The sequence below is a fragment of the Pteropus vampyrus genome, unplaced genomic scaffold (genome assembly GCF_000151845.1).
Source record: "Pteropus vampyrus isolate Shadow unplaced genomic scaffold, Pvam_2.0 Scaffold50, whole genome shotgun sequence".
Taxonomy (NCBI): domain Eukaryota; kingdom Metazoa; phylum Chordata; class Mammalia; order Chiroptera; family Pteropodidae; genus Pteropus; species Pteropus vampyrus.
The window spans coordinates 5,664,269-5,680,627 of record NW_011888831.1 but is presented as its reverse complement, the minus strand read 5'-3'; the positions used below and the strand labels follow the sequence as shown (position 1 = coordinate 5,680,627).

At 33.4% G+C, this 16,359-nt stretch overlaps 1 protein-coding gene and 1 pseudogene across 1 annotated transcript in view; both read left to right on the top strand.

The window, feature by feature from the left end:
- The window catches only part of CPD (carboxypeptidase D), a 56,411-nt gene that overhangs the window by 23,725 nt on the left and 16,327 nt on the right, over window positions 1-16,359 (top strand). The window contains exons 7-12 of the mRNA XM_011359907.2: window positions 629-796; window positions 4,314-4,423; window positions 11,630-11,732; window positions 12,222-12,364; window positions 13,671-13,840; window positions 15,179-15,502. Of these exons, the coding sequence (XP_011358209.1) occupies window positions 629-796; window positions 4,314-4,423; window positions 11,630-11,732; window positions 12,222-12,364; window positions 13,671-13,840; window positions 15,179-15,502 (1,018 nt within the window). The remainder of the gene's footprint in view (window positions 1-628; window positions 797-4,313; window positions 4,424-11,629; window positions 11,733-12,221; window positions 12,365-13,670; window positions 13,841-15,178; window positions 15,503-16,359) is intronic.
- Window positions 16,068-16,184, top strand: LOC111739467 (annotated as a pseudogene).

Sequence of the window (16,359 nt, the reverse complement as noted above, 5' to 3'; positions counted from 1 at the left end):
AGGTGGAACTACCTACTACTAGTAAGCCCTCCAGTATGTTTTCTTCATTCACTTGCAATTTTTTCCTCATTATAACAATAATAGGGCTCCCACCTCATATTAAAATGGAATAAACTTAAGTTAAACCTTGTCTCCTCCATTAGGTTAAACATCCAACTATATTCTTGGCTGACTTTACCTTTTAGTGATCACTTTAATGTGATCCACAATTTTCTTTTCATGTGGTCTGTTTCTTTGCCATGTTTTAGTGACCTGTATACCAATACCATAGAGTTCCCCTCTAATCAGTCATGTCCACTTAACATTGTGATTAAGTCATTGTATGTGAACTATTGACAAGCGAAACTTTAATATAATTTGTGTAGTTGGATTTTTTTTACCTTCAAAGCATGCCCAGAGGGCAGAAACAAAAAAGAAATGTTTTTACCTCTCTGTTCAAAAGATGCGGAAGAGATAGATTTTTTAAATGTACAATGTAAAAAAGATGTGCATTTTAATTATAGTGTGATAGATTATAGCGAAGCCTGATATGTTCATACTTACCTCTGAGTTAAAATAGCTGAAGCAGTATTTGTTGAATTAAAATGTAAGTGAAATATGGCTTAAATTTGAATCCTTTATCACGCAGGAGATTCAATAAGTGTAATTGGCAGAAATAACAGCAACAACTTTGACTTAAACCGAAATTTCCCAGACCAGTTTGTTCAGATCACAGATCCTGCCCAACCCGAAACTATTGCTGTAATGAGCTGGATGAAGGCCTATCCATTTGTCCTGTCAGCAAACCTGCATGGAGGTAATAGCAACTTGATACTCTGCTAATTAATTCTTGTTGAGAGCATTTGAAAATCCTGGTGGAATTTTATCTGTTTATAGTCTTAGGCTATCTTAAAATGGGTATCCTGTTATTGCTTTTGTGGCAGACAACAATAAATTTCCTTTTTCATTACTTTTTAAGCCTATTTCCTGGGTGTTTTGCCCCTTCCTCTCTCACCCCTCCCCTCCCCCATAATTCTTCCCCCCTCCTTTCTTCCTTCTCCCCCTCCCTCCCACCTTTTCCCTGTCCCTCTCCCTCCCTCTCTTTTTTCTTTCTCTCACTTGGTTCTTCAAGTGTTTTAAATTTATCCCTCACAAGTGTTTTATATTTATCCTTCTCACTGGGAATTTGGTAACATGCTTTTTGTCATTTATAAAAATTAAAACTATCAGATCCAAATGTCTTTAGTCCTTTTTCTCCCTAAAGTTTAATACTTTTTTATATAGGTTTAAAATTTGACATTCTTTTACCTATTACTTGCTATATATTTAACTGTAGTACAATGACCTCATTCTCATGTAGTGTCCAAGCTTATATACTTCCATATAATTTAGCAGGAATGGATCAGTTGAATAGAATAAGAGGTCAAGATTAAAAATTATCACAATTTCCAGCTAGGGTTGTGTGAATAAGAGTGACAGTGTCAGTACCCAAGAGAACTTAAAACATCTGTCTACACATAAACTTGTATGAAATGTTCATAGTAGAATTATTCATAATAATCAAAAAGTATAAAAAACCCAAATGTTTATCAACTGATGATTAGATTAAAAAATGTGGTATAGCCACACCATGTAATATTATTTGGCCATGAAAAGGGATGAAGTACTGATGTATGATGTAACGTAGATGAGCCTTGAAAACATGCTAAAGTGATAGAAGCCAGAAATAAGAAATCATGTATTATATGATTACATTTTTATAAATTTCAGAATAGGCAGGTCCATAGAGATAAGGAAGAAGTGGATAGTAGTTTGAGGGAATGGGAAGTGACTACTGATGGGTATACTTTTATTAAGAGGTGATGAAATGTTCTGTAATTAGATAGTAGTGAAGGTCGTACAACGCTGTGACTATACTAAACAACATTGCATTATATAATTTAAATGGATGAATTGTATGGTATGTGAATTATATCTCAATTAAAGAAATTTAAAAGCAGCTTTCAATTTAGAAGGATTTTTGAAAGACTACAGAAAAGTAAATTCCTTTTTGTAAATTTTGATACTAATTTTTTTATTGAGGTGAAATTCATCTAACATATAATTAACCACATTAAAGTGAACTATACAGTAATTTTTTCAGTATATTCACAATGTTGTGCAACCACCATCTCTATCTAGATCTATAATGTTTATATCTCCTCACCCATTAAGGAGATGCTTCTTGTTCTCCCCTCCCCTCCCCTCAAGCTCTGGTACCTACCAGTCTGTATTCTGAGTCTGTGGACTTGCCTATTTTGGATATTTCATAGAAATGGAATCATACAATACGTGGCCTTTTTTGTCTGTCTTCTTTCAATTAGCATAATGGTTTCAAGCTTTGTTCATATTATAGCTTCATTCCTTTTTATGGCTGAATAATATTCCATTGTATGCATATACCTCAATTTGTTTCTCCATTTCTCCATCGGTGGATATTTAGGTTGTTTCCACTTTTTTACTATTATGAATAATACTGCTGCAAACGTTGGAGTACAGTATCTATTTGAGTCCCTGTTTTCAATTCTTTTGGGTAATTTTGTGTTTAGCTTTTTGAGGGACTGCCAAACTGTTTTCCACGGTAACTGAACTTTTTAAAATTCCAACCAATGGGTTCCAATTTCTCCACATCCTCCTCAATACTTGTTATTTATTTATTTATTTTTATAGTCATTCTAGTGGGTGAAAAGTGGCATCTCATTGTGATTTTGATTTGCATTTCCCTGATGACTAAAGATGCTGAGCATCATTTCGTGTTCTTTTTGGCTACTTGCATATCTTTGGAGAAATATCTGTTCGTGTCTTTTGCCTATTTTTAATTTTTTGGAGGGGTCTTTTTGCTGAATTGTAGTACTTCTTTATATAATCTGGATTCTAGACCCTTATCTGATTGCTGATATCTGATTTGAAAATATTTCCTCCCATTCTATAGGTTATATTTTAACTTCCTTAATAATGTCCTTTGATGCATAAAAGCTCTTAATTATGACAAAGTCAAATTTATCTACTTTTTTTTTCATTGCTTATGCTTTTTGTGTCGATACTAATTATTTAAAAAAATTATTTCATACAAGTATTAAGTCTTTTATGGCCTGTGAGGTTTTTTGTTTTTTGTTTTTTGTTTTTTTTGCCTTTTGAAAATTAGCCATTTGAGAAACAGTATTGAGTAGAAACTGATGTTGACTTTTTTTGGTTTGAATTTTTAGATATGGGTGAAATTAAATTTTTTTAAGAAATTTGTCTAAGAAGAGGTGTTGAAATACACTTGTTCTTGTTAGAACTATTTTGGGAAATAGAATGAGCATAGTTTTCACACTTTTTAAAGAAGATTTTTTCTAAATATATAAGTGTTTCTGGTATTTGTTATTACAGGATTACTTCATCTGAGTTCAAGTTGAATATATTCCTTTACTTCCATTCTCATGAAATGGCATGATAAAAAAGGCAAAGATGAATGGCTTAGTAGAGGCAGAATAAATGAACAAATAGACAAATGAAAATAATGTGACTAATAGGAAAATAAAGGCTTCGATCCTGTAGTGGGGGAGTGGGCATGTGTAGTTCAGGGTTCTTGTCTGAGAAACACCCTAACTGCTTTATGACTTGTGGGGAGCATGAAGAGAGTTGATATCTTTTACATATGTTTCAAAGCATCACTTTATTTACCTCAAGTCATGAAAAATTATATGATAAAACTCCAATTAACTAATTTTTAATACAAGATATATTTTAATACAAGAGATATTTTTAGCATTTTTTTTGTTTTGAGTGTAGGTCTGGACTGGCTTTGCTATCCATACATAAGCCATTTAACCTCTTTGATTTAGACTCCACATCTGCAAAATAAGATGGATAGGTTAATTGGACTTCAAGGGTCCTTTCTTATTTTAAAATTCTATGACCTCAAAATGTCTGAATTTTACTGAAAAAAGTGTCAAATTTTGCTCAAATTTTCTGATCCTAAATATTATAAAAGTAAAATTGTTTACATTAAGCCTGTATATTTTAAAGTTCAGCTCTGACATGTATATTATATCCTGTAAGTTCAGATTAATTCTCAGGACCTTTCCAGTTAAGGCAACCTGTAAGTGTCATGTATAGATATTTAATATTTCACTTATCTACTTTGATTTTCTGTTGAAGAAATTAGCAGAATTTTTCATTTCTATTGAAGAGATTAGCCTTGAAAATTGTATTGGTTTCCTGTCTCTGGCAGTATTGTACAAAATTTACTTTATGTTAGTGATCCTTCTTGAAACAGATAACATAATACATTTTCCTCTTTTTCCTTGTAGGGTCTTTGGTGGTTAATTACCCTTTTGATGATGATGAACAAGGGCTTGCCACATACAGTAAGTCACCAGATGATGCTATATTTCAACAAATAGCACTTTCTTATTCCAAGGTAAGCTTGTGCTTAAACATAATGAGCTAGACAACCAATTCTGTCATTTAAAAAAATGCATTAAAACAAAATCTTGCAAGTCTCAGGTTAAGTGCTTTCTTCTCAGTTAAGCCTTCCATGATTCCTTTCAGGCAGCCTTCTCACTTTTCTCCTCTATTTTTCAACTCACTTTTTAACAAACTATATGTCTTTCCCTAATAGCTCTCCAGCTCAGGTAATGTCTTTCCACCTATCATTTTTAGCTCGGTACCTGGAACATAATGTATGCTAGTATTTCATTTGATAGGTGCTTAAGTTATAAACCTAGTAAATTAGACTAAAATGGAGATTGACAAATTACAGCTCTGGGGCCAAATCCAACCCACCACCTGTTTTTACAAGTAAAGTTTTATTGACACACAGCCACATCCATCCTTTTACATATTGTCTGTGGCTGTTTTCTCTTCAACACTTGAAAGTAAGCGAGTGCAATTCACACCATATTAATAGACTAAAGAAGAAAAATTCTGCAGTCATCTCAATAGATGCAGAAGGTGGAGTTGAGTAGTAGTAACTGATACTTTTAAGCCTGTAAAGGCAAAGATTTTTACTATCTGTCCTTTACAGAAAAAAAATTGTCAACCTCTGGTCTAAGGTATTTAAGAGCCTATGGTAACATACAGCAAGAGAAAACAAGTAGAAATCTCCATATTTTCTAAACTTTCCATAATAAATACATATTACTTTACAATTAGAAATGTTATATTTGTATGTGTATGTGCATGTGAAAATTTAATTTAAAACTTGTTCTTAGGAAATGTGTTAAAAGTTGGGGCTTGGAACTAGGCTTGTTAGTTTTAATTTTTGATCTTACTATTGACTCAGTCAATGACTTTATTAGTTATAGATAACAAAGATTATTATACTGTAACTCTGTGCTCTCTAATCACGTCTGTCATCTACTTTTCCCACTGTTTCCTTCTCTACAAATAGACCTTGTGAGATTGTGCAGCATTTCTAATGAGAGTGCATCTATTATTTCACTGTAAAGAATAGTTGTCTTCTGCTTGGGCACACCATTTTTAGGGAGGTGTACATGGAGTAATAACAGAAGAATGGGATACCCTCAGAATCATCAAAATTAAAATTAAGTGATGAGATTTTGCTCATATCCCTGTCACAATCTGTGCCTATTCTTATAGTTCTGCTTTTCACCCTCATTGTGACTTCTAGTTCCTTAGCATTTTAAAATGTTCTTTGACCTTTAACTCTGATTTGATTTACTTTCTACTCAGCTAAGACCCATGGACATACCTTTCAGTGATGCTCTCACTGACATCTTAGGATCTTTTATATCCTTTTGCCATATCAGCCTTTTCAATATCCAGTCCTCAGTAATTACTACCATCTCTTTTCTCCATCCCAGTATTCAAAGTATAGTCCAGAAAAGTCACACAGTCATGGCAATTGGCTACATTACACATATATGCTCTCTAACTTAAAGAGCTGAGCACTCAGTTCTCTTTGGCAATATTTCATGTTTTGTTACTTGACTCCCTGGCTCATTTCCCAGTATGGTGATTCTAAGCCTTCCTCCTCTACCTGAGCCTCTAATCTCAGCTTTACTTTCCTTATTCTCAGTAGATCACTTTGCTTTGAACTAAAGTAGAACTCTGAGTAACATGATGTGAGTTCACTCACATCCTGTCCTCTCAATTATTATTTTTTTCTTACCCCAAATTCTCCTCCCTTACTTGATCCTACCATAAGTACTCTTCTAGAATCTTGTCTTTATTTCTTCTTTGTTACACATGGGAAAGGTCATAATTAAAATCCTTAGTCTTCTCTCACAGCCTCATTTCTCTTGGTTGTGATCTATCATGATTAGGATGTACCCAGTCCACCTTTGCCCCAGACCAAGAAAATCTGTGAATACAGAAGAGGGGAGCAAATGAAGGGCAGGCCTAAAGGTGGTTTGGAATGACCGTCAAACATTAAATACACCCTGTATCTGAAATTACTTAAAAAGTTACTGGGCACTTGAGAGCACTGGAATACAAGGAAGAGATTTCAAAGCGTATACAACTTAAAGGATCTGGTGTGATTTAAAGGGATAGGCACAATTTAAAAGGTTAGGTGGATCTTAATGGACATCTTCTAAACTCATAGCTTCTGAGGGAGAAAAAGGGCGAAATGAAATGAAGAAGTTCAGTGCTCTTTGGCAAATGAATAGTGAAGGGGAAAAGAAAATAATATAAGAAAAAGGGGGAAATACAAGGTTGTCCAAGACAGAGGAGAGTTGTAAAATCAGAGGACTTACAACCCCTCTCTTAAACGAAGGCAAACAAACAAACAAAAAAACAATACTAAAATGTCTCGACTGCTAGACTGACAGAAAGGGGCACCGTTAACTAGGAATCATGTAAAACAGCACAATATTATAAAAATGAACATGAGGTAAATAAAACCAGTGGAGAACTATTGTAGAAAATCAGGAAATGAAATTTTACACAAATTACCCAAGGAAACCTTACCACCACCAAAAAATAATCAAGCAAAAGAAAACTACACTCCAAACAGATTAAATATACCCAAATACACACTGAGACAAACCATGTAGGCTCAAATATTTAAAAAATAAAAACAAAATTTTAAAAAAACGAAGAAATGAAGAAGAGTCGATAGAACTCAGGAAAGAAACAGAAGAAAAAGACAGTTATCTCAAAAATGAAGAATAAATTGCAGGAGTTAAAGGCCTTATATTTCCCAATTTCAAACTACAAAGCTATAGTAATTAAGACACTGTGATTGTGAAATAAAGATGGACATATAGATAGATCAATGAAATAGAATTGAGAGTCCAGAAATAAACTTATGTTTATGATCAGTTAATTTTTTGACAAATGGCACCAAGACAAGTCAGTGGGGAAAGAAAAATCTTTTGAACAAATAGTGATGGGAAAACTGGATATCCGTGTGCAAAAGAATGAATTTGGACCCCTTCCTCCTACTATACCCAAAAACTATATCTAAAGGTACCATAGACCTAAATGTAGAAGCTAAAATTATAAAGCTTTTAGGAAAAAATATAGGAATAAATTTTTGTGACCTTGAGTTAGACAGTGGTTTCCTAGATATGACATCAAAAGCACAAGTGACAAAAAAGAAAGATACATTGGACATCAAAATTAAAACTTTTTTTGCTGCAAAAGCTACTGTATTAGTTTCCTTGGGCTGCTATAACAAAGTTCACAAACTGGGTGACCTAAGATGACAAAAGTTTATTGTCTCACAGCTTTAGAGACTAGAAGTCCAAAATCAAAGTTTTGTCAGGGCCATGTTTCCTCTGAAATCTATAGAAGAATACTTCCTTTTCTCTTCTTAGCTCCTGATATTTTACTGACAATCTTTGGCATCCCTTGGCTTCTGTATGAATTACGTCAACCTTCTGTCTTCACATGCCATTCTCCTGTGTCTGTGTTCAAATTTTCCTTTTTTTTTTTTTTTTAAATAAGGACACCAGTTATGTTGGAATACGGACTCCCCTAATGAACTTGTTTTAACTTGATTACCTCTATAATAAAATACAGTCACATTCTGAGGTACTTGGGGTTAGGACTTTAAGATATCTTTTTTGAGAGGCACAATTAAACATGTAACAGATAACATCAAGGAAGTAAAAAGACAACCCATAGAATAGGAGGAAATTTTTGTAAATCATGTATCTGACAAGGATCTTACACTAAAATATGTAACGAACTCTTACAACTAAACAATAAATAGACAACCCAAGTTAAAAATGGGCAAAGGATCTGAATACATATTTCTCCAAAGAAGATATGCAAATGACCAACAAGCTCACAAAAATATGCTCAGTATAATTAGCCATCAGGTAAATGCAAATCAAAACCACGAAGTACCTCTTTCACCCACTTAGGATGGCTATTTAAAAAACAAAATAAACATTGATGAGAATGTGGAGAAATTGGAACCCTTTGCTGGTGGGAATGTAAAATGGTACAACTACGGTGGAAAACAGTTTGGCAGTTCCTCAAAATGTTAAATATAGAGTTGCTGCATGACCCAACAATTTCAAACAAAAGCTTATACACAAATGTTTATAGCAACATTATCCGTAATAGCCAAAAATGGAAACAGCCCAAATGTCCATCAACTAATGAATGGATAAACAAACTATGGTATAGTCGTACAATGGAATATTATTCAGCCATAAAAAGGAATAAAGTACTAATACATGCTGCAATATGAATGAACTTTGAAAACATTATGCTAAGTGAAAGAAGCCAGTCATACAAAACCACATATTATGTGATTCCATTTCTGTTAAGTGTCCAGAATAAGCAAATTCATAGAGACAAAAAAGGATTGATAGTTGCCTAAGACTTGTGCATTGGTGAGGGACAGGGAAGAGGTTGGAAGATGGGGAGTGCTAATGGATATAGGTTTCTTTTGGGCTAATTAAAATGTCCTAAAATTTATTGTGGTGATGGTTGCACAATTCAGTGAATATACCAAAAACCATTGTTGAACACTTTAAATGAGTGAGTTGTGTGCTGTGCGAATTATATCCAAATAAAGTGGATTTTGAGAACCTAAAGAAGATGGGGGAGCATCTATTCTCAGTTCATACATAGGCCAAAAAAAGTCTAATTCTTACATAACAAAATATTATATGATTACTGACTTCTAGACTTCTATTTTTCTTCATTTTGTTTGCCTGGATTCTCTTATCTTTCTATAATAACTTCAGTTGTATTTTAAGTATAATGAAATTCAGTAAGTTCAATTAGGAAACATTATACCAGTGTTAATTTCCTTGTTTTGATAATTATACTGTGGTTATATAAGATGCTAACCTTAGAGAATAGGTCAAGGGTATATAAAATTCTTTACTATTTATGCAGATCAAACTCCGTACCATTTATGCAGCTTTTCTGCAAGTCTAAAATTATTTCAAAGAAAATTAAAAGAAGAGGAGAAGTAAAGTTAATAGTTTCTATTTGTCTCCATTATTATTCTCTCATGCCTCAGTATCTTGTGGTTTTATACCTACATTGTTTTATCTGGAAGTGCCTTCTCAAAGAAATCTGTTTTTAAAACTTTCTTGACCATGAAGTCTGACATTATTATCTTCTCCCCCTTGGTCTTTGTCACGTTGTATGGTAGAGAGCTCTGCTTTGTTTTTCTTTTTCATTGGCTCAGCATTGTGTCTTTTACTTTTTTTTTCTCTCCACAATATATCCTTAGCCATTTTTACTCTTTTGACAATTGCATCCAATTTCTCTACCTGTCACCACCATATAAATGCCTCTTTAAAAAATTATATGATGAAAGTTATTGTGAAAAATTAGAGAATATAGGCAAGCAAAAAGAAGAAAATAAACCTAGAAATCATCTATCATTTGATATCTTGGTATATAACTTTTAGACTCTTTGCTTGTTTGTATACAGACTGAGACTGGGCACCTACATTCTCGCCCTGAATCTTCTTTAAGTCGTCAAACTGTTTGCCTTAGAAATTTTAATTAGATTTTTAAAAAATTATCAAAGTAGAGCAGTAAGAATTAAGGGAGATAGTAAAATGGATATGGTAAAACTGCCACAACCTTTCATGTGGTCATTAACTCTCACTTAGTTTATTTCAGTAGTACTCTGATGGGTTTTTCTTTTTTTTTTTTGGCTTTGGTCCATTTTAAACATTATCAGAAGAAACATCCTAGAGTCATGAATATATCATATATGACCCTTTCTTTAGAGATCTTTACTGGCTTCTTACTGCTCTGAGAACAAAGTCTAAATATTAGTACTGCCTAGAACTGTGGTATCCAGAATGAGGTTTATATACTAGATGATCCAGTAAAGATGTAGGAAGAATATATTAGAAAATCTGTTATATTTAAATTTTAAAAATTTTTATGCAGGTTTATAACATATATATTAGTACAATATTCTATCTAAATAATTTATAATTAATAATGGAGGGATAGATATTAATAGAAATGGAGAGAGAGAGATAGAGACATAGAAGATGTGTACAGGTCTTTAGTGGAAAAACCAGAAAGCAAGAGAGCAAGCATCACAGTAATTTAAAAATATTAATTTTTTGATGAGAGCAATGAGATCATAAGCCTGTAATTAGTATATTAACCTTTGATGAAAAGGGGTTGTTTATATGTTTTTTAAGTTAAAAGGTTACAAATATATGGTAGCTGAAGGAAACTGGACTTTGGATTGTAAACACACAATAGAATATACAGATGTGAAATGATAATGTACACTTGAAAATTATATAATTGTATTAATCAATGTTACCCCAATAAACTTAATTAAAAAAAACCATTCTTATTTATTCCCTTTACTGTAAACTATTAAAAAAAAAGAAGAAGAAGAAGTTAAAAGGTTAATTCTCAGTGGCAGGAAAATGCGAAATTATTTTTCTCTTCACCCTTTTCTGTACTTTTCTGTTTCCAAAAGAGAGAAATGAAGTTTTGACCATCTTTCAAAGCTTAATTTTTTCAGGAAAATTCCCCTGCCACTCTAGTCAGAAGTAATCTTTCTCTTCTCTGTAGATTCCAATCACATTTTTATTTGCGCCCCCACTGTGTTTTTTATACTCTTCATTGAGCAAGGTATTACACGTGTACTGTGTTAGAAACTATGCTAGATACTGAGCACACAAAGACACAGTGGTTTCAAGGAGTATTGTATATTCTTTAGGAAGTAAAAGGTGCAACAGATGATTGTACAGGGTGCAGTTAAAGCACAGAAGGGCCATCTTAGTCCCCCTAGAAGTCAGAGGAAGCTGCTTACTGCATGTTGTATGTGAATTATCTTTTCTGGACTTCAAGGTTCTTGAAAACATGAAATGGAAATATGAATATGAACAGTTTTTTGGGTTTTTTTAGAGGAGTTTGGTTGAGTTTTAAATTACTTTATTGTGAGTAAAAAGTAAATACCATTTTTTTCCACAAGCATGTTTAATTTTGATTTAAAAAATAGGTAATAAAATCATATATTAAAAGTCAAAATGGCAAAGAAGCTATACATTGATTGAAAAGCCTCACTGCTTCCCACAGCTCCATGCACCTCATTCCCACCCCTACATGCACCCTGTTGGTAACCACTTTTATTATTTTTCCTTATCCTTCCTGTGTTTTTTGATGCAGATACAAACAAATACAAGTAAAGATTCTTTTTTTTCTTCAGGAAAATTCTCAGATGTTTCAAGGTAGACCTTGCAAGAATATGTACCCTAATGAATACTTTCCTCATGGAATAACAAATGGAGCTAGTTGGTATAATGTCCCAGGTAAACATTCTTTTATACTAAGGCCGTATAACTTGATGGATTTTCTGTTCCCCTGGATGGTACTGCTTGTCACTAATTTTTTAATTTTGAGAAAGAATCATTCTTTTAAAAATATTGTGTAAATATTAAATAGTTTAAAACATTTAAATAACCTTTTCAACTATTTTTACATTTGACGTTCTTTGTGTAAACATAATGTACTAAAATTGGATGAAAGTGTTATATTTTACCTCTGGCTATTACAAAGAACCTTAGATGTGCTAATAAGAAGAGGGTAATCTACACTTGAATTCTTCTGGAACATGAACGTATAAGTGTTTTACCTGTACCACAAGCATCAAAGAACTCTCAAATGAACACACTTTGGTTTTCAACCAATGCTGAGAAAAAATGAATTTGGCTTTTTACTATGAATGTTGCTTACCTTTTGAGATCTCAACCTAGTAGGAACTTCTTCAGAGTGACTGATTTTAATATTTTATCCTTTAGGTGGTATGCAGGACTGGAACTATTTACAAACAAATTGCTTTGAAGTGACTATTGAACTAGGTTGTGTGAAATACCCATTTGAAAAGGATCTGCCAAAATTTTGGGAACAGAATCGAAGATCTCTAATCCAGTTTATGAAACAGGTGACTAGTCAGGAGCAAAGTATGAAATTTCCCCCAAGAACAAAGAAATTTTTGTGGGTACACGTGGTTTTCATGCAGTAATTTTAAAATATACCCTTTTGAACTCCAATTTGGCCTATTCATGTTTTAGTACATTTATCTAGAAAATTTATGGATGGAAATGAGTTTATTTGTATGCATGAGGAAGAGCTGAAAATGATTAAATAACATAGTGATGGTTAGTGGTCACTTTTTACCCTATCTTTATAAAAGGCTAAGGTAAATTGGATACACACGTAAAAATTTGTCAAGTGATAGAAAGATGGACTATGGGGTAAATATTTTTATTCTTTTTATTTTTGCCAGTGGTTTATGTGAAATGATTAATTTCCTTTTGTTTGGATATTCATGGCCACTTAGTAAAGACTTAAGAAATATGCTAATAATGGTTAATAATTAGAGTAACCGAATAATACTGTGTACCAGTACTTTTCTGCTTTATTGTTTTTGCTATGTGGAGAAGTAATAAAGGCTCTGAGTTTGCATACTAATTTTTAAAACATTTTATTCTAAAAAATTTAAAACCTACAGAAAAGTTATAAGACAAATACAATAAACACTACCATTCATTCACCTAGACTTAACAATTTTTAACATTTTGCTGTATTTGCTTTATTTTTATATAAATTATACACATTTTTGCTGAACTATTTCAGTGGAAATTACAGCTATTGATATTTCTTCTAAATGTATCTTCTAAAAATAAAGATATTCTCCTCTATGCCATCCCCAAATGCCATTAACCCACCTAAGAAAATTAACAGTAATTCCCTAATATTACCTAGTACCTAGTCCATATTCATTTTTCCCCTTCTTGTCCCATAGATGTTTTTTCATAGCTATATTTTAGAACCAGGATCAAGTCAAGGTTCATGCATTGCATTTAGATGTTACATTTCTTTACTCTCTCTAATCTAGAATAGTCCTTCCATTTTTTTTTAAATGACATTTTCCTTTTAAAGAAGCCAGGCCAGTTGTCTTGCAGAATGTCCTATATTCCGAAATTGTCAGATGCGCTAAAGTTTAAACAGTGTATTTTGTATTCCCTATGATAAAGACAAGCCTAGCCTATGAAAAATCAGCCTTTCAAAAACTAAAATATTTTGTTTAGTGGGTGTTTACATTCAGCTTTACTCTGAACTCCTAAATTCCTGTTTGTTCCACATGTTTATATTATTAACAATCTGTTATTTCGCATGGGAGCTCCCAGAATAATTAGATGACGATCTTTACCATTGAAATCTGAGTGTCCTTGTACTTTATCCAGGTTCATCAGGGTGTCAAAGGATTTGTCCTAGATGCCACAGATGGCAGGGGTATTTTAAATGCCACTATTAGTGTTGCTGAAATTAATCACCCAGTGACTACTTACAAAACTGGAGATTACTGGCGTCTCTTGGTTCCAGGAACTTATAAAATCACAGCATCTGCTCGAGGGTGAGTGACTGAATACTTTGAAATTGAGTGCTTGGGGATAAGACAAAATGTGATTCTATTCTAGAAGAGTATTACTAGAAAACCCTAGAGAGGCTAGGCAACCTTGTGTTTAATACGGGGAAGTTTAGAGCTGGTTACACATTTGACCTCTAGTGGCAAAGTGAATATACGAACTATCAGATGTAAGAAATCTATGAAATTAGGCGCTTTGAACAGTGGCCTCTTCTACCTTCTTCCTCTCAGATCACCTGTCCTCTGTCCAGATAGATGTAAAGCCATAACGAGTGACTTTTTTCTCTATTGGTAACTATTCTGGGAAGTACCTGTTAGCTGGGGAAAAAAAACCTCCTGTTTTGCTGCATATTTCAGTCATGTTGTTGAATAAATACCACCACTTTACATTTGTACTCTTTTAAAGCTCTTGCACAGACACTCATTTTTTATTATTGTACATTTGCTTTATTGCTTCAGTGAAATTTTCTTTCTTATTTCCAATTCTCTAAGAAAGGCCATTTTCATCTTTTATGGATTGTCTTTCCACAAAGATATATGTACTAAAAAAGAAAAAAAAATGAACTTATGACCTTTTTTCCTTGGAAAAACTTAATTTTCTTTATTTTCCCACTCTTTTACTAATAGCTTAGAATTGGGACTACTTGACTGTTTAATTTGAAACTTATTATTTTTACCCTCTTGCAATTTTCTTTTTTATATTTTGATAAGTGTAGATCTCCCCTCCCCCTACTAGCTATCTTATTTCTGAGGAGTTAGTTTGAACACCCATTGAAGTAAGAGTAAGTGTATGAAAACATCCATAGTTATAACCTTTTTTAAGAAAATGATTTTCAAATATCTAGTGGTCCATAAATGGATGGGTGAGAACTTGACACTAATGAGTAATGAGGTCATTTCTGTTTTGTTTCCATTTTGACATAGTATCGGAAATCTAAAACAGCAAGATATCTGCAAGATAGGGCAAGAATGATGTGTTTGGTAGATAATGTCCTGAGTTAGTACTTCTCAAACTTTTCCAGCCATATATCCTGATGACAGACAAGTGAACTCAGATTCCAAGAGACATGGAGGCATTCACTACAAGTATAAACTTCCTTTTGAAGTCATATATTTAATCTTAAAAACTTAATCATATTTTACAGTCTACCCATATCTGTTCCTTGTTTAATGTTTAGAACATATTAATTATCACAAAGTTAAAATTTTTACTCTTTTAGGAAGATGCACCACATCTTCCTCGTATCCTCTGCACACCTCTGTTTTCCCAATGCTTGAGTACTCCAGCTGTGGAAGTGTGGCTCTGATCTGTCTCCTTTATCACAGGTATAATCCAGTTACCAAGAATGTGACCGTAAAGAGTGAAGGTGCTATTCAGGTCAACTTCACGCTTGTTCGATCTTCAACAGATTCAAACAATGAATCAAAGAAAGGAAAGGGGGACAGCACCAATGCTGATGATGCCAGTGATCCAACTACTAAAGAGTTTGAAACTTTAATCAAAGATCTTTCAGCTGAGAATGGTTTGGAAGACCTCATGTTGCGCTCCTCTTCAAATCTGGCTCTTTATAGATATCATTCATACAAAGACTTATCAGAGTTTCTGAGAGGACTTGTGATGAACTATCCACATATTACAAATCTTACCAGGTAAGTGTCACCTTCTTACTGCCTTCTTTTTTTCTTTACTTTTTTTTTAAAGAAGTTATACTCAGCATAAGCCATGTTGGTTGGTTTCTGTAATTTATTTGAGAACTGAAGATATAGAGAGTTGAAGTTCACTTATTTTGAAACATATTTGCTTGGAGAGCTTCCTAACATTGAATCTTGGAAACTTTTATGAGGAACATGGAAGGAGAATTACTTGTTAGATTAGCAGTGTATGTCCTGTACCTCCAGGAAATGTAAAATTATTCTTCATAATGATTACTTTGACAGATTTGAAAACCCCATCCACTTCTCAGCTGCATGGCTAAATATTACTTAGTTATATTTTGCTGGAGGCAAGGGAGAATTTTAAAACTATGAACTCACCTGTCAGGGATCATTTCTTTTTTTCAAATTAGAAAATGAAGCTTGGTTGCTGTTATTTTCTGTACTGCAGTCTCTATTCACATTGAACTGTTGCTGTTCCCGGAAGCCTTAAGGACATATATGCTTGAGGGTCTCGGGAACATATACATACAGTACTGGCTTATCTAAAACTGATGGCTGATTCTATAGCCATGCTACTGAACAAGCCCAATCCCGTCTGATCTTGGAAGCTAAGCAGGGTCGGGTCTGGTTAGTACTTGGATGGGAGACCACCTAGGAAGACCAGATGCTGTAGGCATAAAAAATAAAAATGAAAAAAATAAGGAATTGTAAGCTGACGAAGTCCTTGCAATCTGTAAGGTCAACCAAGGGTTGCCTCACCTAAAAATAAATAAATAAATAAAAAATAAAACTAATGGCGAGATAGCCTTTACCTTTACTTTCTGGGGTTTCTCTGCTTTACTTTCACTGTT